The sequence below is a fragment of the Gorilla gorilla genome, chromosome 3 (genome assembly GCF_029281585.2).
Source record: "Gorilla gorilla gorilla isolate KB3781 chromosome 3, NHGRI_mGorGor1-v2.1_pri, whole genome shotgun sequence".
In the NCBI taxonomy this organism is placed as follows: domain Eukaryota; kingdom Metazoa; phylum Chordata; class Mammalia; order Primates; family Hominidae; genus Gorilla; species Gorilla gorilla.
Window position 1 is genome coordinate 132,946,972 of NC_073227.2, and position 23,872 is coordinate 132,970,843.

The 23,872-nt window shown below is 37.5% G+C and overlaps 1 protein-coding gene across 15 annotated transcripts in view; it reads right to left on the reverse strand.

Annotated features, from left to right (window-relative positions):
* Positions 1–23,872, reverse strand: part of ZGRF1 (zinc finger GRF-type containing 1) — a 96,905-nt gene that overhangs the window by 31,006 nt on the left and 42,027 nt on the right. For all 15 annotated transcript variants that reach the window (XM_055385189.2, XM_055385192.2, XM_031010028.3 and 12 more), the window contains 6 exons: positions 18,996–19,146; positions 16,545–17,194; positions 15,710–15,848; positions 14,802–14,986; positions 13,239–13,435; positions 10,930–11,069 (listed from right to left, as the gene is read on the reverse strand). In XM_055385189.2, coding sequence (XP_055241164.2) covers positions 10,930–11,069; positions 13,239–13,435; positions 14,802–14,986; positions 15,710–15,848; positions 16,545–17,194; positions 18,996–19,146 — 1,462 coding nt within the window. The remainder of the gene's footprint in view (positions 1–10,929; positions 11,070–13,238; positions 13,436–14,801; positions 14,987–15,709; positions 15,849–16,544; positions 17,195–18,995; positions 19,147–23,872) is intronic.

Consider the following 23,872-nt stretch of genomic DNA (forward strand, 5'->3'; position numbering starts at 1 on the left):
CTTAAAACAAACTGAATTATAATGAAAAAAATACTTCAGCAAAAATAGAGTGGTAGGCCAGGCATGGAGGCTCACATCTGTAAACTGAACACTTTGGGAGCCCAGGCACGCAGATCACTTGAGGTGAGGAGTTCAAGACCAACCTGGCCACCATGGTGAAACCCTGTCTCTACTAAAAATACAAAAAGTTAGCTGGGTGTGGTGGTGGGTGCCTGTAGTCCCAGCTACTCGGGAAGCTGAGGCAGGAGAATCACTTGAACCCAGGAGGTGGAGGTTGCAGTGAGCCAAGATTGTGCCACTACACTCAGCCTGGGCAACAGAGCCAGACTGCATTTCAAAAAAAAAAAAAAAAAAGAGTGGTACTTTAAGGAAAACTTACAGCCCTAATAATTATATTAGAGAAGAGAAAAGCCTCAAAATTAGCTAAGTATCAAGCTTAAGATGTGTAAAAAGAACAGTATACTATCCTAAACAGAATAGAAGAAATCATAAAAATTAGAGAGGAAGCCAATAACAACAATAAAAACAAAACAAAAATACATTGCTGATCTTCTGATCAATAAAGCCAAGTCAGTTCTTCGAAAACAATAACAAAATAAGACAAACCTCAGGCAAGACTGGTCAGAAGAATAAAAACACAAACAATACAATGGTATCAGAGAATATGAATAAATTTAAGATAAAAATATTCAAAACTTCTACAGGGAAATTTGCAAAACTTTATTATAAGATGTTACAAAAAATTTTTAAATAAACAGAGATACAGCAAGTACATGGTATTAAATCTTAATTTTTTTTTTTTCCTGAGACAAGGTCTCACTATGTTGCCCAGGCTGGTCTCCAAACTCCTGAGCTCAAGCTATCCTCCTGTCTTGGCCTCCCAAAGTGTCAGGATTACAGGCGTGAGCCACCATGCTCAGCCCTAAATCTTGGTATTTTAAAGATGTCATCCCTTCTCAACTTTATAGGTACAATTCTAATCAAGATCCCAACAAGTTTTTCATGAAACTTGATAAGATGATTCTAAAATATATATGAAAGAGTAAAGGACCAAGAACAGCCAGGTCACATCTAAGAACAGAGAGGGGAACTTGCACTATTTGATATTTGGATTTATGAAGCCATGGTAATTAAGGCAGTGTCGAACTGGTACAACAATATACAAATTAACCTACAGTATAAAATAGGGAGTCCAGAACACACACAGCTACTTTAAACCTGATTATATGACAGAGGTAGCATTTCAGATCAGTGAGGAAAAGAGAGACTAATCAATAAAAAATGGTTACTATTCTAGCAAAATTGGTAATTAAAAAGAAAAAGATGAAACTGGATCCCTACTTCATACCATATACAAAAGAAAAAAGAATCAACTTCAAGTGGACTAAAGATTTAAATCTCATAGCCACCCAAACAGCACGGTACTGGTATAAAAACAGGCACACAGACCAATAGAACAGAATAGAGAGCCCGGAAATAAAGCCAAATACTTAGAGCCAACTGATCTTTGACAAAACAAACAAAAACATAAAGTGGAGAAAAAACACCCTATTCAACAAATGGTGCTGGGATAACTAGCAAGCCACATGTGGAGGAACGAAACTGGATCCTCATCTCTCACCTTATACAAAATTCAACTAAACATGGATCGAGGATTTAAATCTAAGACCTGAAACCATAAAAATTCTAGATCAGAAAAACCCTTCTGACATTAGCTTAGGCTAAGACTTCATGACCAAAAACCCAAAAGCAAACACAATAAAAACAAAGATAAATAAGTGGAACTTAATTAAACTATTAGTAAAAAGCTTCTGCACAGCAAAATTAACAATCATCAGGGTAAACAGACAACCCACAGAGTGGGAGAAAATATTCACAATCTATACATCTGACAAACGATTAACACTCAGAATCTACAAGGAACTCAAACAAATCAGCAAGAAAAAACCAAATGATCCCATCAAAAAGTGGGCTAAGGACATGAATAGACAATTCTCAAAAGAAGATATACAAATGGCCAATAAACATGAAAAAATGCTCAACATCCCTAATGATCAGGGAAATGCAAATCAAAACCACAAGGCAATACTGCCTTAATCCTGCAAGAATGGCCATAATCAAAAAATCAAAATTAATAGATGTTGGCAGGGATGAAAGGGAACACTTTTACACTGCTAGTGGAAATGTAATCTAGTACAACCAGTGGAAAACAGTGTGGAGATTCCTTAAAGAACTAAAAGTAGAACTATCATTTGATCCAACAATCCCACTACTGGGTATCTATTCAGAGGAAAACACAAAAAAGATAATTACACGTTTATAGCAGCACAATTCCCAATTACAAAAATATGGAACCAGCCCAAATGCCTATCAATCAACGAGTGGATAAAGAAATTGTGATACACACACACACACACACACACACACACACACACCATGGAATACTATTCAGCCATAAAAAGAAACGAATAACGGCATTTGCAACAACCTGGATGGAACTGGGGACCACTATTCTAAGTGAAGTAACTCAGGAATGGAAAAATCAAACATCGTATGTTCTTACTCATAAGTGGGAGCTAAGTTATGAGGGTACAAAGGCATAAGAATAATACAATGGACTTTGGGGACTCGGGGAAAGGGTAAGGGGGGCAGTGAAGGATAAAAAGACTACAAATTTGATACAGTGTATACTGATCAGGTGATAGGTGTAGCAAAATCTCAGAAATCACTACTAAAGAGCTTATTCATGTAACCAAACACCACCTGTTCCCTCAAAAAATTATGGAAATTAATAATAAAGATTTAAATGTCAAAAACCAAACTGTAAAACATTTAGTAGAAAATATAGGTGAGTAATTTTAGAACTCAGCATAGGAAAAGATTTTTAAGGTAAGATGTAAAAAGCACTGTCAAAAAGAAAAGATTACTAATAAATATGACTATTCTAAAATTAAGAATTTTTATTTATCTAAAGATACCTTAAAGTGAAAAGACATGATCTGATGAGCAGATATTTACAATACACATAATCAACAAAGAATTAATATGAAGAATACATAAAGAACTTCTATAAATAAAAGAAGGTTATAAAGAACCCAATAGTAAAATGGCTAAGAAGAAACACATGTAACTAAAAAACACATGAAGAGTATTTTAACATCAGTGGTGAGCAGAGAAGTGTGAGCTAAAACCACAATGCAATCATCTTATACTCATTTGAATGGGTTGATCCATAAGATCTCTTATACTTAGAATGAGTACAAACTGATAGAGCCACTTTGGAAATCAGTTTGGCGTCACAATCTAAAGATGTGTGAAGTATGTTCATATGCTGTAAGGCAGCATTTTCATTCCTAGAGTAATATTCAAAAGAAACCCGTACATGTCTAAAAGACAGTACAAGAATAATATTCATAACACCCTGTTCACAATGGTAAAACTTAGAAACCCAAACAACAATGAAAACAATAAACTATAGCATGTTTACAAAATATTATACAACAGTCAAAACAAATAATCTAGACTCTAGATTTGAGAACAACATGAATAAATTGTAGCAACATACTAACCAAAAAAAGATAAATTCCAAAAGATTATATACAGAATGACATCATTTTAGTAAGGTCTAAAAAAACTAAAAATTTTATATAGCTCTTTAGGAATTCATTTACATAAATCTATACACAAAAGAAAGAAAAATGCTGGTGAGTGCAAGGATCAAAATGATAATTACCTTGGGTTTGGAGAGACAAGATGAGGTAATGGGGTTAACTTAAATGTAGGTTGGTATAAAGGTACTAGATTTTGATTTGGTTTGTGGGCTCACAGATGCTTATTGTATTATTTTAAATAAGTTACTAATTAAATAACTGAAGGTGAGCTATGTGAGGACCAATGACTAAGAGTAGGTCACAAAATCTCAAATAATGATTAATCCAACTCAGTGTACCTAAGGTCCTTTAAAAACACTCAATGCTGGCCGGGCATGGTGGCTCATGTCTGTAATCCCATGGGAGGCCAAGGTGGGTGGATCACCTGAGGCCAGGAGTTCAAGACCAGGCTGGCCAACATGGTGAAACCCTGTCTCTACTAAAAATACAAAAATTAGCTGGATGTGGTAGCGTGCATCTGTAATACCACCTACTCGGGAGACTGAGGCAGAATAATCACTTGAACCCAGGAGGCAGAGGTTGCAGTGAACCTAGATCACGCTACTGCACTCCAGCTTCAGCAACAGAGTGAGACTCTGTCTCAGGAAAAAAAAAACAAGCAAACAAACAAAAAAAAACACTCAATGTTTAAAGAATTTTATTTCCAAATATACAAAATTTGGGGCTCAATGTTGCCAAATTACATAGACAATAAAAGAAGCATCAACAAACTTATTATTACGTATTTTCAGTCTATTTTCGACATTAAATCAGAGCACAGTTGAATCAATATACTTACTTATATGATTCCAAGAACTAATTAAATGTTTCTCGTATCCCTTTTAATAAAGTTTTTAAAAAGCCCTAACATTTGGGGGGAGGAGCCAAGATGGCCAAATAAGAACAGCTCCAGTCTACAGCTCCCAGCATAAGCAATGCAGAAGATGGGTGATTTCTGCATTTCCAACTGAGGTACCGGGTTCATCTCACTGGGGAGTGTTGGACAGTGGGTGCAGGACAGTGTGTGCAGTGCACCGAGCATGAGCCGAAGCAGGATGCGGCATCGCCTCACCCGGGAAGTGCAAGGGGTCAGGGAATTCCCTTTCCTAGTCAAAGAAAGGTGTGACAGACGGCACCTGGAAAATTCGGGTCACTCCCACTCTAATACTGCGCTTTTCCAACAGTCTTAGCAAACAGCACAGCAGGATATTATATCCCATGCATGGATCGGAGGGTCCTACACCCACGGAGCCTCGCTCATTGCTAACAGAGCAGTCTCAGATCAAACTGCAAGGCAGGAGCTAGGCCAGGGGGAGGGGCGCCTGCCATTGCAGAGGCTTGAGTAGGTAAACAAAGTGGTTTGAGTAGGTAAACAAAGTGGTTTGAGTAGGTAAACAAAGTGGTGGGAAGCTCGAACTGGGTGGAGCCCACCACAGCTCATGGAGGACTGCCTGCCTCTGTAGACTCCACCTCTGGGGGCAGGACTTAGCCAAACAAAAGGCAACAGACACCTCTGCAGACTTAAATGTCCCTGTCTGACAGCTTTGAAGAGAGTAGTGGTTCTCCCAGCATGCAGCTGGACATCTGAGAATGGACAGATGGCATCCTCAAGTGGGTCCCTGACCCCCAAGTAGCCTAACTGGGAGGCACCCCCAGTAGGGGCAGACTGACACCTCACACAGCTGGGTACTCCTCTGAGACAAAACTTCCAGAGGAACGATCAGGCAGCAACATTTGCTGTTCACCAATATCTGCTGTTCTGCAGCCTCCGCTGCTGATACTCAGGCAAACAGGCTCTGGAGTGGACGTCCAGCAAACTCCAACAGACCTGCAGCTGAGGGTCCTGACTGTTAGAGGGAAAATTAACAAACAGAAAGGACATCCAAACCAAAAGCCCATCTGTACGTCACCATCATCAAAGACCAATGGTAGATAAAACCACAAAGATGGGGAAAAAACAGAGCAGAAAAACTGGAAACTCTAAAAATCAGAGCGCCTCTCCTCCTCCAAAGGAACACAGCTCCTCACCAGCAACAAAACAAAGCTGGACGGAGAATGACTTTGACAAGTTGAGAGAAGAAGGCTCCAGACGATCAAACTACTCCCAGCTAAAGGAGGAAGTTTGAACCCATGGCAAAGAAGTTAAAAACCTTGAAAAAAAATTAGACGAATGGCTAACTAGAATAACCAACGCACAGAAGTCCTTAAAGGACCTGATGGAGCTGAAAACCACGGCACGAGAACTGCATGATAAATGCACAAGACTCAGTAGCCGATTCGATCAACTGGAAGAAAGGGTATCACTGATGGAAGATCAAATGAATGAAATGAAGCAAGAAGAGAAGTTTAGGGAAAAAAGAATAAAAAGAAATGAACCAAGCCTCCAAGAAATATGGGACTATGTGAAAAGACCAAATCTACGTCTGATTGGTGTACCTGAAAGTGACAGGGAGAATGGAACCAAGTTGGAAAACACTCTGCAGGATATTATCCAGGAAAACTTCCCCAATCTAGCAAGGCAGGCCAACATTCAAATTCAGGAAATACAGAGAATGCCACAAACATACTCCTCAAGAACAGCAACTCCAAGACACATAATTGTCAGATTCACCAAAGTTGAAATGAAGGAAAAAATGTTAAGGGTGGCCAAAGAAAAAGGTCGAGTTACCCACAAAGGGAAGCCCATCAGACTAACAGCTGATCTCTCAGCAGAAACTCTACAAGCCAGAAGAGAGTGGGGGCCAATATTCAACATTCTTAAAGAAAATAATTTTCAACCCAGAATTTCATATCCAGCCAAACTAAGCTTCATAAGTGAAGGAGAAATAAAATCCTTTACAGACAAGCAAATGCTGAGAGATTTTGTCACCACCAGGCCTGCCCTAAAGGAGCTACTGAAGGAAGCACTAAACATGGAAAGGAATAACCGGTACCAGCCACTGCAAAAACATGCCAAATTGTAAAGACCGTCGAGGCTAGGAAGAAACTGCATCAACTAACGAGCAAAATAACCAGCTAACATCATAATGACAGGATCAAATTCACACATAACAATATTAACCTTAAATGTAAATGGGCTAAATGCTCCAATTAAAAGACACAGACTGGCAAATTTGATAAACAGTCAAGATCCATCAGTGTGCTGTATTCAGGAAACCCATCTCACATGCAGAGACACACATAGGCTCAAAATAAAGAGATGGAGGAAGATCTACCAAGCAAATGGAAAACAAAAAAAGGCAAGGGTTGCAATCCTAGTATCAGATAAAACAGACTTTAAACCAACAAAGATCAAAAGAGACAAAGAAGGCCATTACATAATGGTAAAGGGATCAATTCAACAAGAAGAGCTAACTATCCTAAATATATATGCACCCAATACAGGAGCACACGGATTCATAGAGCAAGTCCTTAGAGACCTACAAAGAGACTTAGACTCCCACACAATAATAATGGGAGACTTTAACACCCCACTGTCAACATTAGACAGATCAACAAGACAGAAAGTTAACAAGGATATCCAGGAATTGAACTCGGCTCTGCACAAAGCGGACCTAATAGATATCTACACAACTCTCCACCCCAAATCAACAGAATATACATTCTTTTCAGCACCACACCACACCTATTCCAAAATCGACCATATAGTTGGAAGTAAAACACTCCTCAGCAAATGTGAAAGAACAGAAATTATAACAAACTATCTCTCAGATCACAGTGCAAACTAGAACTCAGCATTAAGAAACTCACTCAAAACCACTCAGCTACATGGAAACTGAACAACCTGCTCCTGAATGACTACTGGGTACATAATCAAAGCAGAAATAAAGATGTTCTTTGAAACCAATGAGAACAAAGACACAACATACCAGAATCTCTGGGACACATTCAAAGCAGTGTGTAGTGGGAAATTTATAGCACTAAATGCCCACAAGAGAAAGCAGGAAAGATCTAAAATTGACACCCTAACATCACAATTAAAAGAAGTAGAGAAGCAAGAGCAAACACATTCAAAAGCTAGCAGAAGGCAAGAAATAACTAAGATCAGAGCAGAACTGAAGGAAATAGAGACACAAAAAACCCTTCAAAAAATCAATGAATCCAGGAGCTGGTTTTTTGAAAAGATCAACAAAATTGATAGACCACTAGCAAGACTAATAAAGAAGAAAAGAGAGAAGAATCAAATAGACACAATAAAAAATGATAAAGGGGATATCACCACCGATCCACAGAAATACAAACTACCATCAGAGAATATTATAAACACCTCTATGCAAATAAACTAGAACATCAAGAAGAAATGGATAAATTCCTCGACACATACACCCTCCCAAGACTAAACCAGGAAGAAGTTGAATCTCTGAATAGACCAATAACAGGCTCTGAAATTGAGGCAATAATTAATAGCCTACCAACCAAAAAAAGTCCAGGACCAGATGGATTCACAGCCGAATTCTACCAGAGATACAAGGAGGAGCTGGTACCATTCCTTCTGAAACTATTCCAATCAATAGAAAAAGAGGGAATCCTCCCTAACTCATTTTCTGAGGCCAGAATCACCCTGATACCAAAGCCTGGCAGAGACACAACAAAAAAACAGAATTTTAGACCAATATCCCTGATGAACATTGATGCAAAAATCCTCAATAAAATACTGGCAAACTGAATCCAGCAGCACATCAAAAAGCTTATCCACCATGATCAAGTGGGCTATCCCTGGGAGGCAAGGATGGTTCAACAGACGCAAATCAATAAACATAATCCAGCATATAAACAGAACCAACGACAAAAACCACATGATTATCTCAATAGATGCAGAAAAGGCCTTTGACAAAATTCAACAACCTTTCATGCTAAAAACTCTCAATAAGTTAGGTATGGATTGGATGTATCTCAAAATAATAAGAGCTATCTATGACAAACCCACAGCCAATATCATACTGAATGGGCAAAAACTGGAAGTATTCCCTTTGAAAACTGGCACAAGACACGGATGCCCTCTCTCACCACTCCTATTCAACATAGTGTTGGAAGTTCTGGCCAGGTCAATCAGGCTAGAGAAGGAAATAAAGGGTATTCAATTAGGAAAAGAGGAAGTCAAATTGTCCCTGTTTGCAGATGACATGATTGTATATCTAGAAAACCACATTGTCTCAGCCCAAAATCTCCTTAAGCTGATAGGCAACTTCAGCAAAGTGTCAGGATACAAAATCAATGTGCAAAAATCATAAGCATTCTTATACACCAATAACAGACAGACAGAGAGCCGAATCATGAGTGAACTCCCATTCACAATTGCTTCAAAGAGAATAAAATACCTAGGAATCCAACTTACAAGGGACGTGAAGGACCTCTTCAAGGAGAACTACAAACCACTGCTCAATGAAATAAAAGAGGATACAAACAAATGGAAGAACATTCCATGCTCATGGGTAGGAAGAATCAATATTGTGAAAACGGCCATACTGCCCAAGGTAATTTACAGATTCAATGCCATCCCCATCAAGCTACCAATGACTTTCTTCACAGAATTGGAAAAAACTACTTTGAAGTTCATACGGAACCAAAAAAGAGCCCACATTGCCAAGTCGATCCTAAGCCAAAAGAACAAAGCTGGAGCCATCACGCTACCTGACTTCAAACTATACTACAAACTATACTACAGTAACCAAAACAGCATGGTACTGGTACCAAAACAGAGATATAGACCAATGGAACAGAACAGAGCCCTCAGAAATAATGCCGCATATCTACAACTATCTGATCTTTGACAAACCTGACAAAAACAAGCAATGGGGAAAGGAGTCCCTATTTAACAAATGGTGCTGGGAAAACTGGCTAGCCATATGTAGAAAGCTGAAACTGGATCCCTTCCTTACGCCTTATACAAAAATTAATTCAAAATGGATTAAAGACTTAAATGTTAGACCTAAAACCATAAAAACCCTAGAAGAAAACCTAGGCAATACCATTCAGGACATAGGCATGGGCAAGGACTTCATGTCTAAAACACAAAAAGCAATGGCAACCAAAGCCAAAACTGACAAATGGGATCTAATTAAACTAAACAGCTTCTGCACAGCAAAAGAAACTACCATCAGAGTGAACAGGCAACCTACAAAATGGGAGAAAATTTTTGCAATCTACTCATCTGACAAAGGGCTAATATCTAGAATCTACAATGAACTCAAACAAATTTACAAGAAAAAAACAAACAACCCCATCAAAAAGTGGGCAAAGGATATGAAAAGACACTTCTCAAAAGAAGACATTTATGCAGCCAAAAGACACATGAAAAAATGCTCATCATCACTGGCCATCAGAGAACTGCAAATCAAAACCACAATGAGATACCATCTCACACCAGTAAGAATGGCGATCACTAAAAAGTCAGGAAACAACAGGTGCTGGAGAGGATGTGGAGAAATAGGAACACTTTTACACTGTTGGTGGGACTGTAAACTAGTTCAACCATTGTGGAAGTCAGTGTGGTGATTCCTCAGGGATCTAGAACTAGAAATACCATTTGACCCCGCCATCCCATTACTGGGTATATACCCAAAGGATTATAAATCATGCTGCTATAAAGACACATGCACACGTATGTTTATTGCAGCACTATTCACAATAGCAAAAACTTGGAACCAACCCAAATGTCCAACAATGATAGACTGGATTAAGAAAATGTGGCACATATACACCACAGAATACCATGCAGCCATAAAAAAGGATGAGCTCATGTCCTTTGTAGGGACATGGATGAAATTGGAAACCATCATTCTCAGCAAACTATCGCAAGGACAAAAAAACCAAACACCGCATGTTCTCACTCATAGGTGGGAATTGAACAATGAGAACACATGGACACAGGAAGGGGAACATCACACACTGGGGCCTGTTGTGGGGTGGGGGGAGGGGGGAGGGATAGCATTAGGAGATATACCTAATGTTAAATGATGAGTTAATGGGTGCAGCACACCAACATGGCACATGTATACACATGTAACAAACCTGCACGTTGTGCACATGTACCCTAAAACTTAAAGTATAATAAAAATAAAAATAAAAATAAATAAATAAAAATAAATAAAAAGCCCTAACATCTTAAAAATATGTTTTTTAGAAATGGTCTAATTTATTATACAATAGTTTATAATACATATTACTATTAAATTATACTTTTAAAATTTAATATAAAATTCTTTAAACAATTTATACAGCTGTATGTAATGGAGATATAAGGCTAGACTAAATCACCAGTATGATCAGATCAACTTACTTTTGCTATAAGCTGAAGAACTTTCCTTCCGACTTAGCTTAAGATAAAGTTTGGTTTTTGGTTCATTATAAAACTCAGGATTTACAGTAGTAAACTTCTTTAGTTTGCCATACTGTTTTCTCTGAAAATCAAATCCTTTTCTGAAAAGGGAATAAAAAATAAAAAAGAATTGTAATATTAAGATGCAAGTTTTTTGAAAATCTTTAAAATACAGTATGAAAAGAACCAGGGTTTCATATGTTTACCTAGTTTCATACATGTATACAAAATATAAATATACTGTATCAAAGTAAGAAAATAACTGTCACAGAACTGTCATCAGTTTTAGAAGAGACTGAGATAGAAAAGTATCTAAAAGATAGAACACCTCGTGTGCTTTTTAAAATTTTTAAATTTAATTTTGTTTATTGGTATATAATAGTTACACATATTTTGGGAGTACATGTGATATCCTGATACCTTTACACATTGTGTAATGATCAGATCAAATCAGGGAAACTGGGATATTCATCACTTCAAACACTGATCTTTTCTTTGTGTTGGGAACATTACAATTCTTCTCTTCTAGTTATTCTGATATACACAATAAATTATTGTTAACTATAATTTCCCTACTGTATTCCTTTTTTTTTTTTTTAACACTTTAACCAACCTCTCTTCATTTCCCACCCCCTTTTCTTCCCAGCCTCTGGTAACCATCATTCTATTCTCTTACTTCCATGAGATCTGCTTTTTTAGCTCCACACATGAGTAAGAACATGCAATATTTGTCTTTCTGTATCTGGCTTCTTTCTTTTTTTTTTTGAGACAGAGTCTGGCTTTGTTGCCCAGGCTGGAAGTGCAGTGGCATGACCTTGGCTCACTGCAACCTCCACCTCCTGGGCTCAAGCCATCCTCCCGTCTCAGCCTCCCAAGTAGCTGGGACTACAGGTGCAGGCCACCACACCTGGCTAATTTTTGTAGAGACGAGGTTTCATGAGACGACGTTTCATCATGTTGCCCAGGCTGGTCTGGTACTCCTGTGTTCAAGTGATTCACCCACCTTAGCCTCCCAAAGTTCTGGGATTACAGGCGTGAGATCATGCCTGGCCTTTGGTTTATTTCACTTAACATAATGACCTCCAGTTGCTGCAAATGACAAGATTTCATTCTTTTTTATGGCTGAGTAAGATCCCATTGTGTGTGTGTGTTTATATACCACATTTTCTTTATCCATTCATCCATTGATGGACACTTAGGTTGATTCCATATCTTGGCTATTGTGAATACTGCTGAAATAAACATGAAAGTGCAGGTATCTCTTTGATATACTTATTTCCTTTCTTTTGGATACATACCCAAGAATGGGATTGCTGGATCATATGATAGTTCTATTTTTATTTTTTTGCGGAACCTCATTTTCTAAACTATAAAATGGGAATAACTTATTCCGATATCTCCATCTTACGGGCTATTATAATAATTGCATAAAATAATTCATGTGAAGTGCCTAGTTAGAAGAGGGCCTGGCATATATCAGCTCCGAATAAAAATCTTACTACTAAATCACCATGCAAATAGTCATTATATTTATTTTGAATAATCTAAACTTATAAGACATACTTCCAAAAAGTAGCATTCTATTATCCTATAAGCTATGTAGTTCAGACACGCAAATGATCACTTATTTATTATGCCACACTGCTAAAAATTATTCCTATAGTTTGTCGGATAGGGTTTCCCTTAGGATTGTGGAAAATAGCCCCGACTATATACAAAATAAGTTAGAAAAATAGCACACTGCTAGTTATCCTGATATTGCTGACATTGTTTGATGTTTAGAGGGAGCCGAAATAACTTTAAAGACTTATTCCCTGGCCGAGCATGACAGCTCACACCTCTAATTCCAGCACTTTGGGAGGGTGAGATGGGAGGATCATTTGAGTCCAGGAGTTTGAAACTAGCCTGGGCAACATAGCAAGACCCCAACTCTACAAAAATTTCAAATTAGCTGGGCATGGTGGCATGTGCCTGAAGTCCCAGCTACTCAAGAGGCTGGGGCGGGTGGAGAGCTTCAGCCCAGGAGTTGAAGGTTGCAGTGAGCTAAGGATCACACCACTGCACTCCAGCCTGGGCAACAGAGCAAGACCTTGTAACTATATAATTAAAAAAAAAAAGACTTATTCCCATTTTGCAGGTTTAGAAACTGAGGTATTCCATCTTTTAAATAGTTTTCCTATCTTAATCTCTTTTAAAACTGATGATAGTTCTGTGAAGGCTGTCATTCTCTTATATAATCACAGGCAATTATTTGGTACTACAAAACATACCTCACCAAAAGCTGGCATTCCTCATAAAGTGGTATCTTTTGACTTCTTAAATACAAGCCAATACTCTTAATATCACTTAAAACCATGCCAGGTCGAGCTCCTTCCTGTGTTGAATATCCTGGAGTCACGTCCTCAAGCCATTTAAAGAATTTACATCGATCAGCTTTGGGTCCATCACATGTATAAAAGAGACGACCCTAAGGGGAAAGAAAAAAGATCAACATTTAGTGAAAAAAATGCTTTTATTTTTCGATTATTTTTGTGTTTGTCAAGGCTTCTATGAAGACTGCTTGGCATTACTGTACTCCAGTAAATTAGTCACGATATGACTTAACTTTATTATTAATTTAAAATTTAAAACCACCTACTTTTCCATTTACTTTCTCTTTATCTAAAGATTACATTATTCTGAGAATAAAAGCTTATTTGAAAATTTGTTTTTCTGATTTAAAATGTTCACTATAAACAACCTGAAAACTGTCCAGAAACACTGAATATCTTATCCATTTATTTCTATCCTTTTTTCTCATTCGTGTAAGTACACACACACCACAACCCAAAAAGAACAAACACATGTAAATTTTTTTTACACAAAACTCAGATGATACATTTTCTACTCTGTAACCTAGCCCTTGTACCCAACAACATAGTATGAGCATGCAACTATGTCATCAAATAATCTTAAAAAGAAAACAAAGATTTTTAGTGGTTATATTTTAGTCCACAGTTATATCACTATTTATGAATTTTTGCTTTTGACACCTAAATTTAAATCCAAATTTACACACTTAGCTAACAATGAAGTGGGATATGCAAATGGTGGAAGCAAACTGTATTATGAATGAAAGCACAGTTCTACAATGAGTATAAGTCATCAGTCAACATACATTTTACTAACCTGACTTCCTCCATAATATATTATTAACAATGTAAATTAAGCCAGCATACTTTTCTATTCCTCTGGCCTTATCTGTTACTTGTACTGGGGATTACATGGTAGACTAGTTTCAACCTTCATTTCTTTCAGGCTCATTTCTGAATTCTCCAAGCTCTCAGGTTAGAACATATCCCCCTTCTCAGTGATCTCACTGTAACTTGAGCATATTCCTCCTATTTTATCAATTACAGAAGTATGTAAAATTTTCAGCTGGGCACAGTGGCTTATGCCTGTAATCCTAGCACTTTGGGAGGCCAAGGCGGGAGGATGGCCTGAGCCCGGAAGTTCAAGCCTGCAGTGAGCTATGATCATACTACTGCACTCCATCCTGGGCAACAGTGAGACCCTGTGTCTAAAAAAATAATAATAATAAAAATAAATAAAAATACTATACAAAAAGTTCCTAAGCAACTTGAAGGTTAATCTTAACTCATATTTTTATATCCTAGAGCACAAATCATTCTTTCAATAAAACTTTGAGAATTTAATGTATGTTAGGTACCAACACCTCAAATAGAAAGCTCTTAATCAAGACTCACTCTTTAAGCTTATCATGAAGTAATAGGTACCTAAACCCTTTATAAGACAAGTATTTGGTATGGTAGAGGGAGGGGAAGCAAGAATACCTTATTTGGACCTTCCTTTTTAACCATGACAAGTTTTGCAGGTTGACTATGATGGCAGGATGGTACATTATTTTCTGCGTTTTTCAGTTTCTCTCCCTTCAATGATGTATAAAATGATATGTCAACTTTTGAAAGAGCTTTCTGCAGGTTTTGTGCTAACCCAAACAGCAATATATTTAGATGTTCTACAAAAAAAAAAAAAAGAGATAGAACAGAAAATTAAATACAAAATAATTTTGTTTGTATCACATATGTGCTGTTTGTAGCTAAATTTGAATAGCCTTTAAACAGAGTCATATATAATAGGAATATCCATTTTTAAAAGTTATTTTCTGCTAAATTTAACAGGTCATTTGTAACACTTCTAGTTAAAAAAAAAAAAAAAAGGAAGAAAAACTCTTAACTTTCAAAAGATAATACTGGCCAAGTGTGGTGGCTCATGCCTGTAATCAACGCACTTTGGGAGGCCAAGGCGAGTAGATTGCTTGAGCCCCCTAGGGGTTCAAGACCAGCCTGAGCCATATGGTGAGACCTCATTTCTGCTAAAAATACAAAAATTAGCTGGGTGTGGTGGTGTGCACCTGTGGTTCCAGCTACTTGGGAGGCTGAAGTGGGAGGATCACTTGAACCTGGAAGGCAAGGTTACAGTAAGCCAAGACTGCTCCACTGCACTCCAGCCTGGGCAACATAGTGAGATCCTGTCTCAAAAAAAATAGAAGATTGTAATTTCCCACTTTTAAAACTCAGTTTTGATCTGAAATTAGAATAAAAGTTACTGTCAAAAACTAGAACATATGAAAAATAAGGTATTTAGTATGAAAATTCACAATATAATGTATTAAACTCTCACAATTCTGCTACTTACATGAAGCAGCAATCATGATACAATAAAAACACAACAGCCATACCTATGAGGCAAGATGTGAAAGTCTGCTTATAATGAGCAGGAGACTGAAAAACAGCTGGTATGTGAATTTGCCTTTGGGGAAGATAAGCAGATTTTATTTTCTGCCCACTTGGAAAGCACAGCTCAGAGCCACTTATCTCCTGCAATGGAATAATTCAAGTTATCATAGCAACTCCAGAAAAATACTGTTTACTAAAGAGTAAATTATTTTTCATAGACATTTTTTTTTAAATATTAATTTTTCTTTTGATTTCTAGGATCCTTGAAAATTACTTTCAAATTTTAAATGAGAAACCAAATATAGCAAGAATAGCTACGAATGGCAATTTTAACCCTATATAAAAGTAACTTTTCTTATCTGCCCCTTAATAAGTTTTTATATATTTTTTGCTAGGAAAAAGTTAACTGACGTGAATGGATCATTATGTATCTTTATTTCTGGTTATGACTATAATAAGGATTATTCACAATTAACGTGAAATAAGATGCACCTTTACCCTAATGACTTAATCAGCAAACACAATTGACAGTCAAAAGTAAAAACAATCATTGTAATGGTAGTAGGATGGAAACAAAAGTAGGAGCTATCACTTATTAAGTACTGATAATTTACCAGACACTGCACCAGATACTTTCAAATAAATCATTTCATTCAATGTTCACTACTATTACGAGAGATTTTAAGTAAAGGATGATGTAACTGTAGCTCAGAGTTAGGATCAAAAAAAGCCATTTGTCCAAATTGCTCCTATGCAGTATATTTTGGTAATTCTTTTGTTGAAATTCAGACAATAACTATTGGAAAAATGCACCACAAGACTGGTACATTTCCTCACCTGTAAATCCTTTACACTGTAGTTGTAGCAGGTAGACCCTCCTAATACATTTTTAATTTCCTCTGTCTTAGAAGTCTGCTTTAAATTCAGAGAAAGTACTTTCTTTCTGGAAACCAAATCTTGACTGCTAAAATCCTGCCGCTGTTGATAGAGCATGCCTTTTATCATTTGCAAATGCACAGAGTCTAAAGAGCTTTCATTGACAGCATCACTCTGTCTTTCACTTGTGTCTCTAAAATGCATCCCAGAAACAGCCTCAGCAAAGAAGCCATCAGTTATTCTCTTATCAACTCTGTCTGGAGTAGCCACGTTGCATTGGGATGTGTTTTGATATTTCAGCCACTTGCTCTGAGTAGATATATTATTAAGTGAAACATCCCCTGGAGTCACTTCCCTAGATTCTTCAGAGAAAAAGGTTTCATTTTGGTCCTCAGGCTCAATGCTAAACGAAAGAACTGCTGACTTTTCACACAAGTTGAGCATGGGGGAGCCAGAAGACTCGTATGTGTTAGAGTTGATCATATACGAATGAGAGTCTAAGTCAGGTGGTCCATCAGTACGTGGCAAAGTAATAAGTGGAACCTGGGTTCTACTTAATAATGAAAGCCTTTGAAGGTTCTCATTCTCCAGAGAACGGGATTTTTTCATCCCTGAAAGAAAACAGAATGCTGATTAAATAAAAATGTTCTACTAGTTATCACCTAGGCTCTAGAAAACAGTGGGTATACAAAAGCAAAATGTAGCAACTTGCTCTGAAAAAAAAAAATCACATTATTTCCTTAAAAAAAAATTAATGGTTTTATAACCTCAAAAAATAAAGATTTCAAAGCTTAATTCATATATACTGAAACATTCTTAGGGTTGATGAAGTCCCTCTTTTTCTTCTGCTCCTTAACTAATGATTTTTTTCCTAATTACTAAATTATGTTTATATAGCACTTAACATTTTCAAAGCACTTTAAAGCTAACAACAACAACAAAAATGCATCATTCTCATTTTACAAATGAGATTACAAAGGCTTAGCGGTAGCATAACTACTAAGTGGCAGAGTCAGGATAAGAACCTAGACTAGTTTTTTATATCTACTTTACATTCTTTCTCCAGAGACGGAAGCTCATGGTTCATTTATATGACATATGTGATTGTAACTTCCTTTATATATTTTTACACTCATGAATTATCATGTTACCCTTCAGAGTAAAAAAGATTTTAGCTTTATTTTGATCTAATGGTGTTTGATAAGAGTATAATTCTGGTAAACTCATGGCAAATTTTGTCTGAAAGAGTTTAATGATTCCTTCTGTGTGTCAGCAGCTTTAGTGATATATTCCTAAAAATCTAAGAAGCAGTAACTATTTGTTGAACATATAAACAAATGAATAATACTGCATCAGAATTATGCAAGCTTATAGTTTTTATCTGACAATACTATGGATTCCTATTTTATAATAATGTACCTTCCTGACAGAGTTTCTATCTTGTTGGAAATATACTCTGGAGATCATCTGGAAAGTAGCAGAGCAGTAGGTGAGCCAATGAATATTCTTTTATAAAGTGCTATGCTGTAATTCTAACAAGTCGATCAAGTAACACTGACAGAAAAGTTAAAAATCCATTAAAGTAAAAGATTCATGGTATAACTGTGAAAATCATCTACTGTTCACTACCATATCACTTATTCTTGAATACCCACTCGGGTGTATTTGATTCTTCTCTACCTTGTTGCCTTCTACCAACCACACCCATAAAACCTTTTCTAACCCAACTACCAATTCACATTACAGAATTTTTTGTATCATCCATCCAAAATCAAAAAACTATCTACAACTCACCCCTCACCCAACATAAATTCAGAATCAGGGGAAGATATATTGATGAGATTATAAGAAAAGAGAAAAAAAGAAATTTTAGTGAAAGGGATCCTAGAGAATAGTATTATATTCATCAAGAAGCAGAAGCTGACTCATAGTGAAGGGCCAAAATATATGAAAACCTAGAGTCCTAGGAATGCAAGGGTGGTAGCAGCAGTTGAAGAGTTCAGGATCCCAAAGCAAAAAGAGACACTAAAAGGTTATGCTAAGGTCAACCAATGGTGATGATGAGTCACTTGCAATGAGTCATTCCTCTGGAACAGGAAAGGGCTGTAAAGGGGTCAGATGCTGGAGTTACAGCTGTGAGAAGAACTGACAATGGTAGAAGATACTTTCAGGGGTCTGTGTTGACAAAGTTGGGAGGAGAAACAAGAAGGAACTAGATAGCTAGAAGGGAATATTGTACCTGGAATAGCTATCTATGATAGAAAAAGTTTGAAGGAAGAAAGGTTATGGAAAGGCTTCAAGGGATATGACACTGAATCTGGTTCTAAGATATATTTAGTGTAATAATCTCTCAAATAAAAAACTTCATCTTAAATGAATAGACAGATATTAGAGCAATGTGGTAACGACTACCCTCCAAGTTGAGAAAATGAAGATCATCAGGTAAAGTTCTTGCTTTCAGGGACGTCTCAGAGAATTCTACCATGAAGTCTTCATCTCTTGAGTTCAAAGAAAAGGTAGAAACAGGGCTCAGTGTAGAGATGTTTTCTTCTGGTGATGTCACCTATACAGAAAGAAGAATCAAAACTACAGACCAAAATCTTCTGATTTTTTTCTTTAGTTTGAATGAATTCTAGTAATCTATATTATAAAAATAATGATTTAAAGCACATTATGTAGAGCTATGGTGGGGGCAACAACTATAAAACTTCTTCCAAAAAGGACAGAATAAACTTACTAAAATCAACAAGAATAACAGTAAAATACAGAGCATAAAATCTTTCAGATTTACTTGAAGTGGGTCAGATTTTGATTTGGACTGGTCTGGGTTATTAGGCTTTGGTCCTGAAGATCAACTGCCATTCTAAGGGGCTCAGGCCAAATTAGACCTCATGTTTACAGCTGTGAAGGTCTAAATCCCTACAAACTCAAGGACTGAACAGTTTTCTCTTATGTCCTCAAGTCCATAGTTGATCTAAACTTCAAGACATTGCTCCTAAATGAAGTGAACTTGTTAAATATATGCCAGCTATACAGTTCATATGTTATTCTTGTTAGAACAGCATTTAATTTTGCTGCTGCTTCTTCCAGAAATTAATCATCTTAAAATCTAATATGATGATCAAATATATACACAATATATATACTTGTATAAGCACAGAATAAAAGAATAAAATTTGGAAGAATACATACCAAATTGTTAGAGTGGCTTTTGATGGGAGTGGAATTGGGGGAAAAACTCTTTTACTTGTAACTTCATACTCTTGTAAATGATTTGAACTTCTTAAAATGATTATGTTAGTGACTGTATGATATTTTCCTTAATAAATGACAAGAGCCAGGCGCAGTGGCTCACTCCTGTAATTCCAGCACTTTGGGAGGCTGAGGCGGGGTGGATCACCTGAGGTCAGGAGTTCGAGACCAGGATGGGCAACACAGTGAAACCCCATCTCTACTAAAATACAAAAAATTAGCCGGACATGGTAGCATGCGTCTGTAATCCCAGTTACTCATGAGGCTGAGACAGGGGAACAACTTGAACCTGGGAGGCGAGGTTGCAGTGAGCCGAGATCACGCCATTACACTCCAGCCTAGGCAACAGAGCAAGACTCCTTCTCAAAAAAAAAAAAAAAAAAAGACAATAAAGATTCAAAGTTTATAAGCTTATATATATATTTTACAACATTTTCTTGATTGGCTACTGGGTTCTGGGTGCTGTGCTAGGAAACAAAGATGTGAAAAAATACTCATGATCCCTGGACTCAAGGAGTTCAGTTCAGTGGAAGACAGACAAATGGGAAATTACAATCATCGCTATAAAAATAGTTTTATTATATTTCTGAGTTCTTACTATATGCCAAGACTATATATTTTAACTTGTTTAATCCTTGTCACAACCATATGAGGTGGGTACTCTTATTTTCCTTATTTTACAACTGTGAGAAGTGAGAAAAAGAGCAGGTGAGCACTTAAATTTGCTTAATTCATCAAGCTTATAAGGGAGTTCAAATCTAGCCAGTCTAGACTGTATTGCCTCTTTAATAAAAATAACAGTAACAGGCAGTACTTACTGAGTACAGTATTCCGCTCTGTTCCCCTACTACCCTCTCCAGAAACTTGCCAGAGTACTTTCTAAAATGTAAGTTCGATTATTTCATTCCTCTGATCAAAACCCTCCAATGGCTCCCAATCTCTCTTAAAGTATGAGGCAGCTCTTACAAAGTCCTATGCAGCCCTACCTCATCAGCCCCTTACCTCCTGTTTAACCTCACTGCCTATCACCCTCCCCCTCACTCACTCACTCCATGGCAGCCTCCTTGCTGTTTTACACACCAGCCATCATTCTTCTGCCCCAAACCCTTTGCTCTTGCTATTCCCTGTGCCTGGAATGCCTTTCCCCTAGATATCTGCATGCCTGTCTCCCTCTCTTCATTCAGATCTCGACTCCAGTGTCATCTTATCAGAGAGGCTTACCTTGCCTAAAATAGAACTCCACTCCCATGTGCACTCCCTATCCCCCAACATACCAGTGTCATTCTTCAGAGCACTTAAGACACTCTGAGGTGCTGTATATTTATTTATTTTCTGTCTCCTTTAACTAGAATGTAAGTTCTATGAGGGAAAGATCATGCCTGCTTTATTCACAAGCCTATCTCTACACCAAGAACAGTGTAACATAACAGGCATTGCTCAAGAAATATTTGTCAAATGAGTGACTGATTAAATAAATATGCTCATTTTAAGGAGTTTGCTACATACATGGTCTCCATTTTCTTACCTCTCATTCATTCTTTTTTTTTTTTTTGAGATCAAGTCTCACTCTGTTGCCCAGGCTGGAGTGCAGTGGCGTGATCTCGGCTCACTGCAACTTCTACCTCCCAGGTACAAGCAATTCTCGTGCCTCAGGCTCCTGAGTAGCTGGGACTACAGGTGTGTGCCACCACCCCAGGCTAATTTTTGTGCTTTTAGTAGAGACGGGGTTTCACCATGTTGGCCAGGCTGGTCTCAAACTTCTGACCTCAGGTGATCCACCCGACTCGGCCTCCCAAAGTGCTAGGATTACAGGTGTGAGCCACCACGCCAGGCCTCATTCACTTTTTAAATGACTCTAAACTAATTCTTACCCTATTTCATTGAAATTGCTCTTGCCAAGGTCACCACTGACCTCCAAGTTGCTAAATGAAATGGACATATTTCTGTCCTCATTTTATTGGATGTCTCAATAATAATTCACATAACTCTCTCTATCCTAATTCTTGATACAAATATAACCCATTCTCTATGCTCTCTTTAAATGAATCCATCCGCTCTTATTGCTTTAAACTTTTCTTTGTGCAAATGACTCCACAAATATCTCCTCTAAATCAGACTCATGTACCCAACTTCTTACTTAGCATCTCTATTTGATGGTCTCACAGGTATTATTTATTTATTCTTATGTATTCACCAAACCTGCTCCTCCCTGCTATGGAGAGAATTATGTACCCACAAAAAATGTATATGTTGAAGCCTTAACCTCCAATGTGATTATATTTGAAGACACAGCCTTTAGGAGATAACTAGGGTTAAATGAGGTCATAAGAGTGGGGCCCTTACCCAACTGAATTAGTTACCTTACAAAAAGAGACAACAGAGAATTCTCTCTCTTCAAATGCACACAAGAAAAGGACACGTAAGGACACAGGGAGAAGGCAGCTATCTGTAAGCCATGAAGAGGGGCTCATCAGAAACAGAATTGGCTGGAACCTTGATCTTGGACTTCTAGCTTTCAGACTGTGAGAAAATTAATTTCTGTTGTTTAAGCCAACTAGCCTGTGGTATTTTGTTATGGCAACCCTAGCAAACTAATACACTTCCCCATCTTGCTTTACTCAATGAAAATTGCCTCAGTCTGCCCAGTTGTTTTTCTTCTCCCTTTCTTTCACCCTACTCCTTACATTTAATCCAGTAACATCCATGATTCTACCTCCAAGATTTGTCTTAAACCCACCAACTCCACTATACTTTCACTGCCACAATCCCTACTTCAATTCACTATCATCAAAGCATTCTCTTAACTGGTTTCTCTGCTTCTACCACTGTGTCCATCCAAGCCATCTTCTATATAGCAGCCAGCAAAAACTTTAAAAATATAAATTGAATCATGTCACTTCATGCTGCATCCTTCAGTGATTTCCCAGTGGCACGCACAATAAAAATCAAAGTTTTGATTTTATTCTGAACCTGGCCTGAAGACTCTATGTCTATGTCTGGCCCAGCTGACCTGTCCAGCCTCATTAATTACCATTTTCTGTTTCATTCACCACAATCCAGATACCTTGGCCTTCTTTCACTTCCTCAAACTCACTCAACTTTTCAATCTCAGGGAATTTACACATGCTGTTTCTTTGCATGGTATGCTCAGTCCCTCACTGTTGCCAATGCTGGAGAAGCCCTCCTTTATCACCCATTTTATTATTTATTTATCTATTTATTTTAAGACAGGTCTTGCTCTGTCGCTCAGGCTGGAATGCAGTGGTGGGATCACAGCTCACTACAGCCTTAACCTCCCAGGATCAATTGATCGTCCCACCCCCGCCTCCTGAGTAGCTGGGACTACAGTTGTGTGACACCACACCTGGCTAATTTTTAGAGATGGGGATTCCCTGTTGCCCAGGCTGTTCTCACTTGAACTCCTGGGCTCAAGCAATCCTCCCGCTTTGGCCTCCCTGAGTGCTAAGATTACAGGTGTGAGCCACCGTGCCCAGCCTAATCACCCATTCTAAAGTAGATTCCCTTATAATTTGAGAGTACTTTCACAGATTTCCTACATAGCAATTATCTCAATTTATTTGTTTGTTTGTTTATTCTCCTGATTAACATCTCCCTCCCCCTGCTGACCTTTAAGGTCATATCTGGTTTGTCCATCAATCTATACCCAACCAAGTCTTACAAGTCTTCTGACCCACAGAAGGTATTCAATAAGTACTTTTGAATTTTTATTTATTCACAAATTTTATATTCAACAGTAAATTTCATAGTCTATTTTACACATGTCCTGCACATTTCTAACAAATATCATTTGTTACTATTGTTGGGACTCTTTTTCTACTGTATTTTCTAATTGGTTAGGAAAACTATTAATTTTTTAAGTTTTTTGTTTTCGTTTTGGTTTTTTTTTTTTTTTTTTTGAGACAGAGACTCGCTCTGTCACCCAGGCTAGAGTGCAGTGGCATGATCTTAGCTCACAGCAACCTCCACCTCCCAGGTTCAAGCGATTCTCCTGCCTCAGTCTCCCAAGTAGCTAGGAT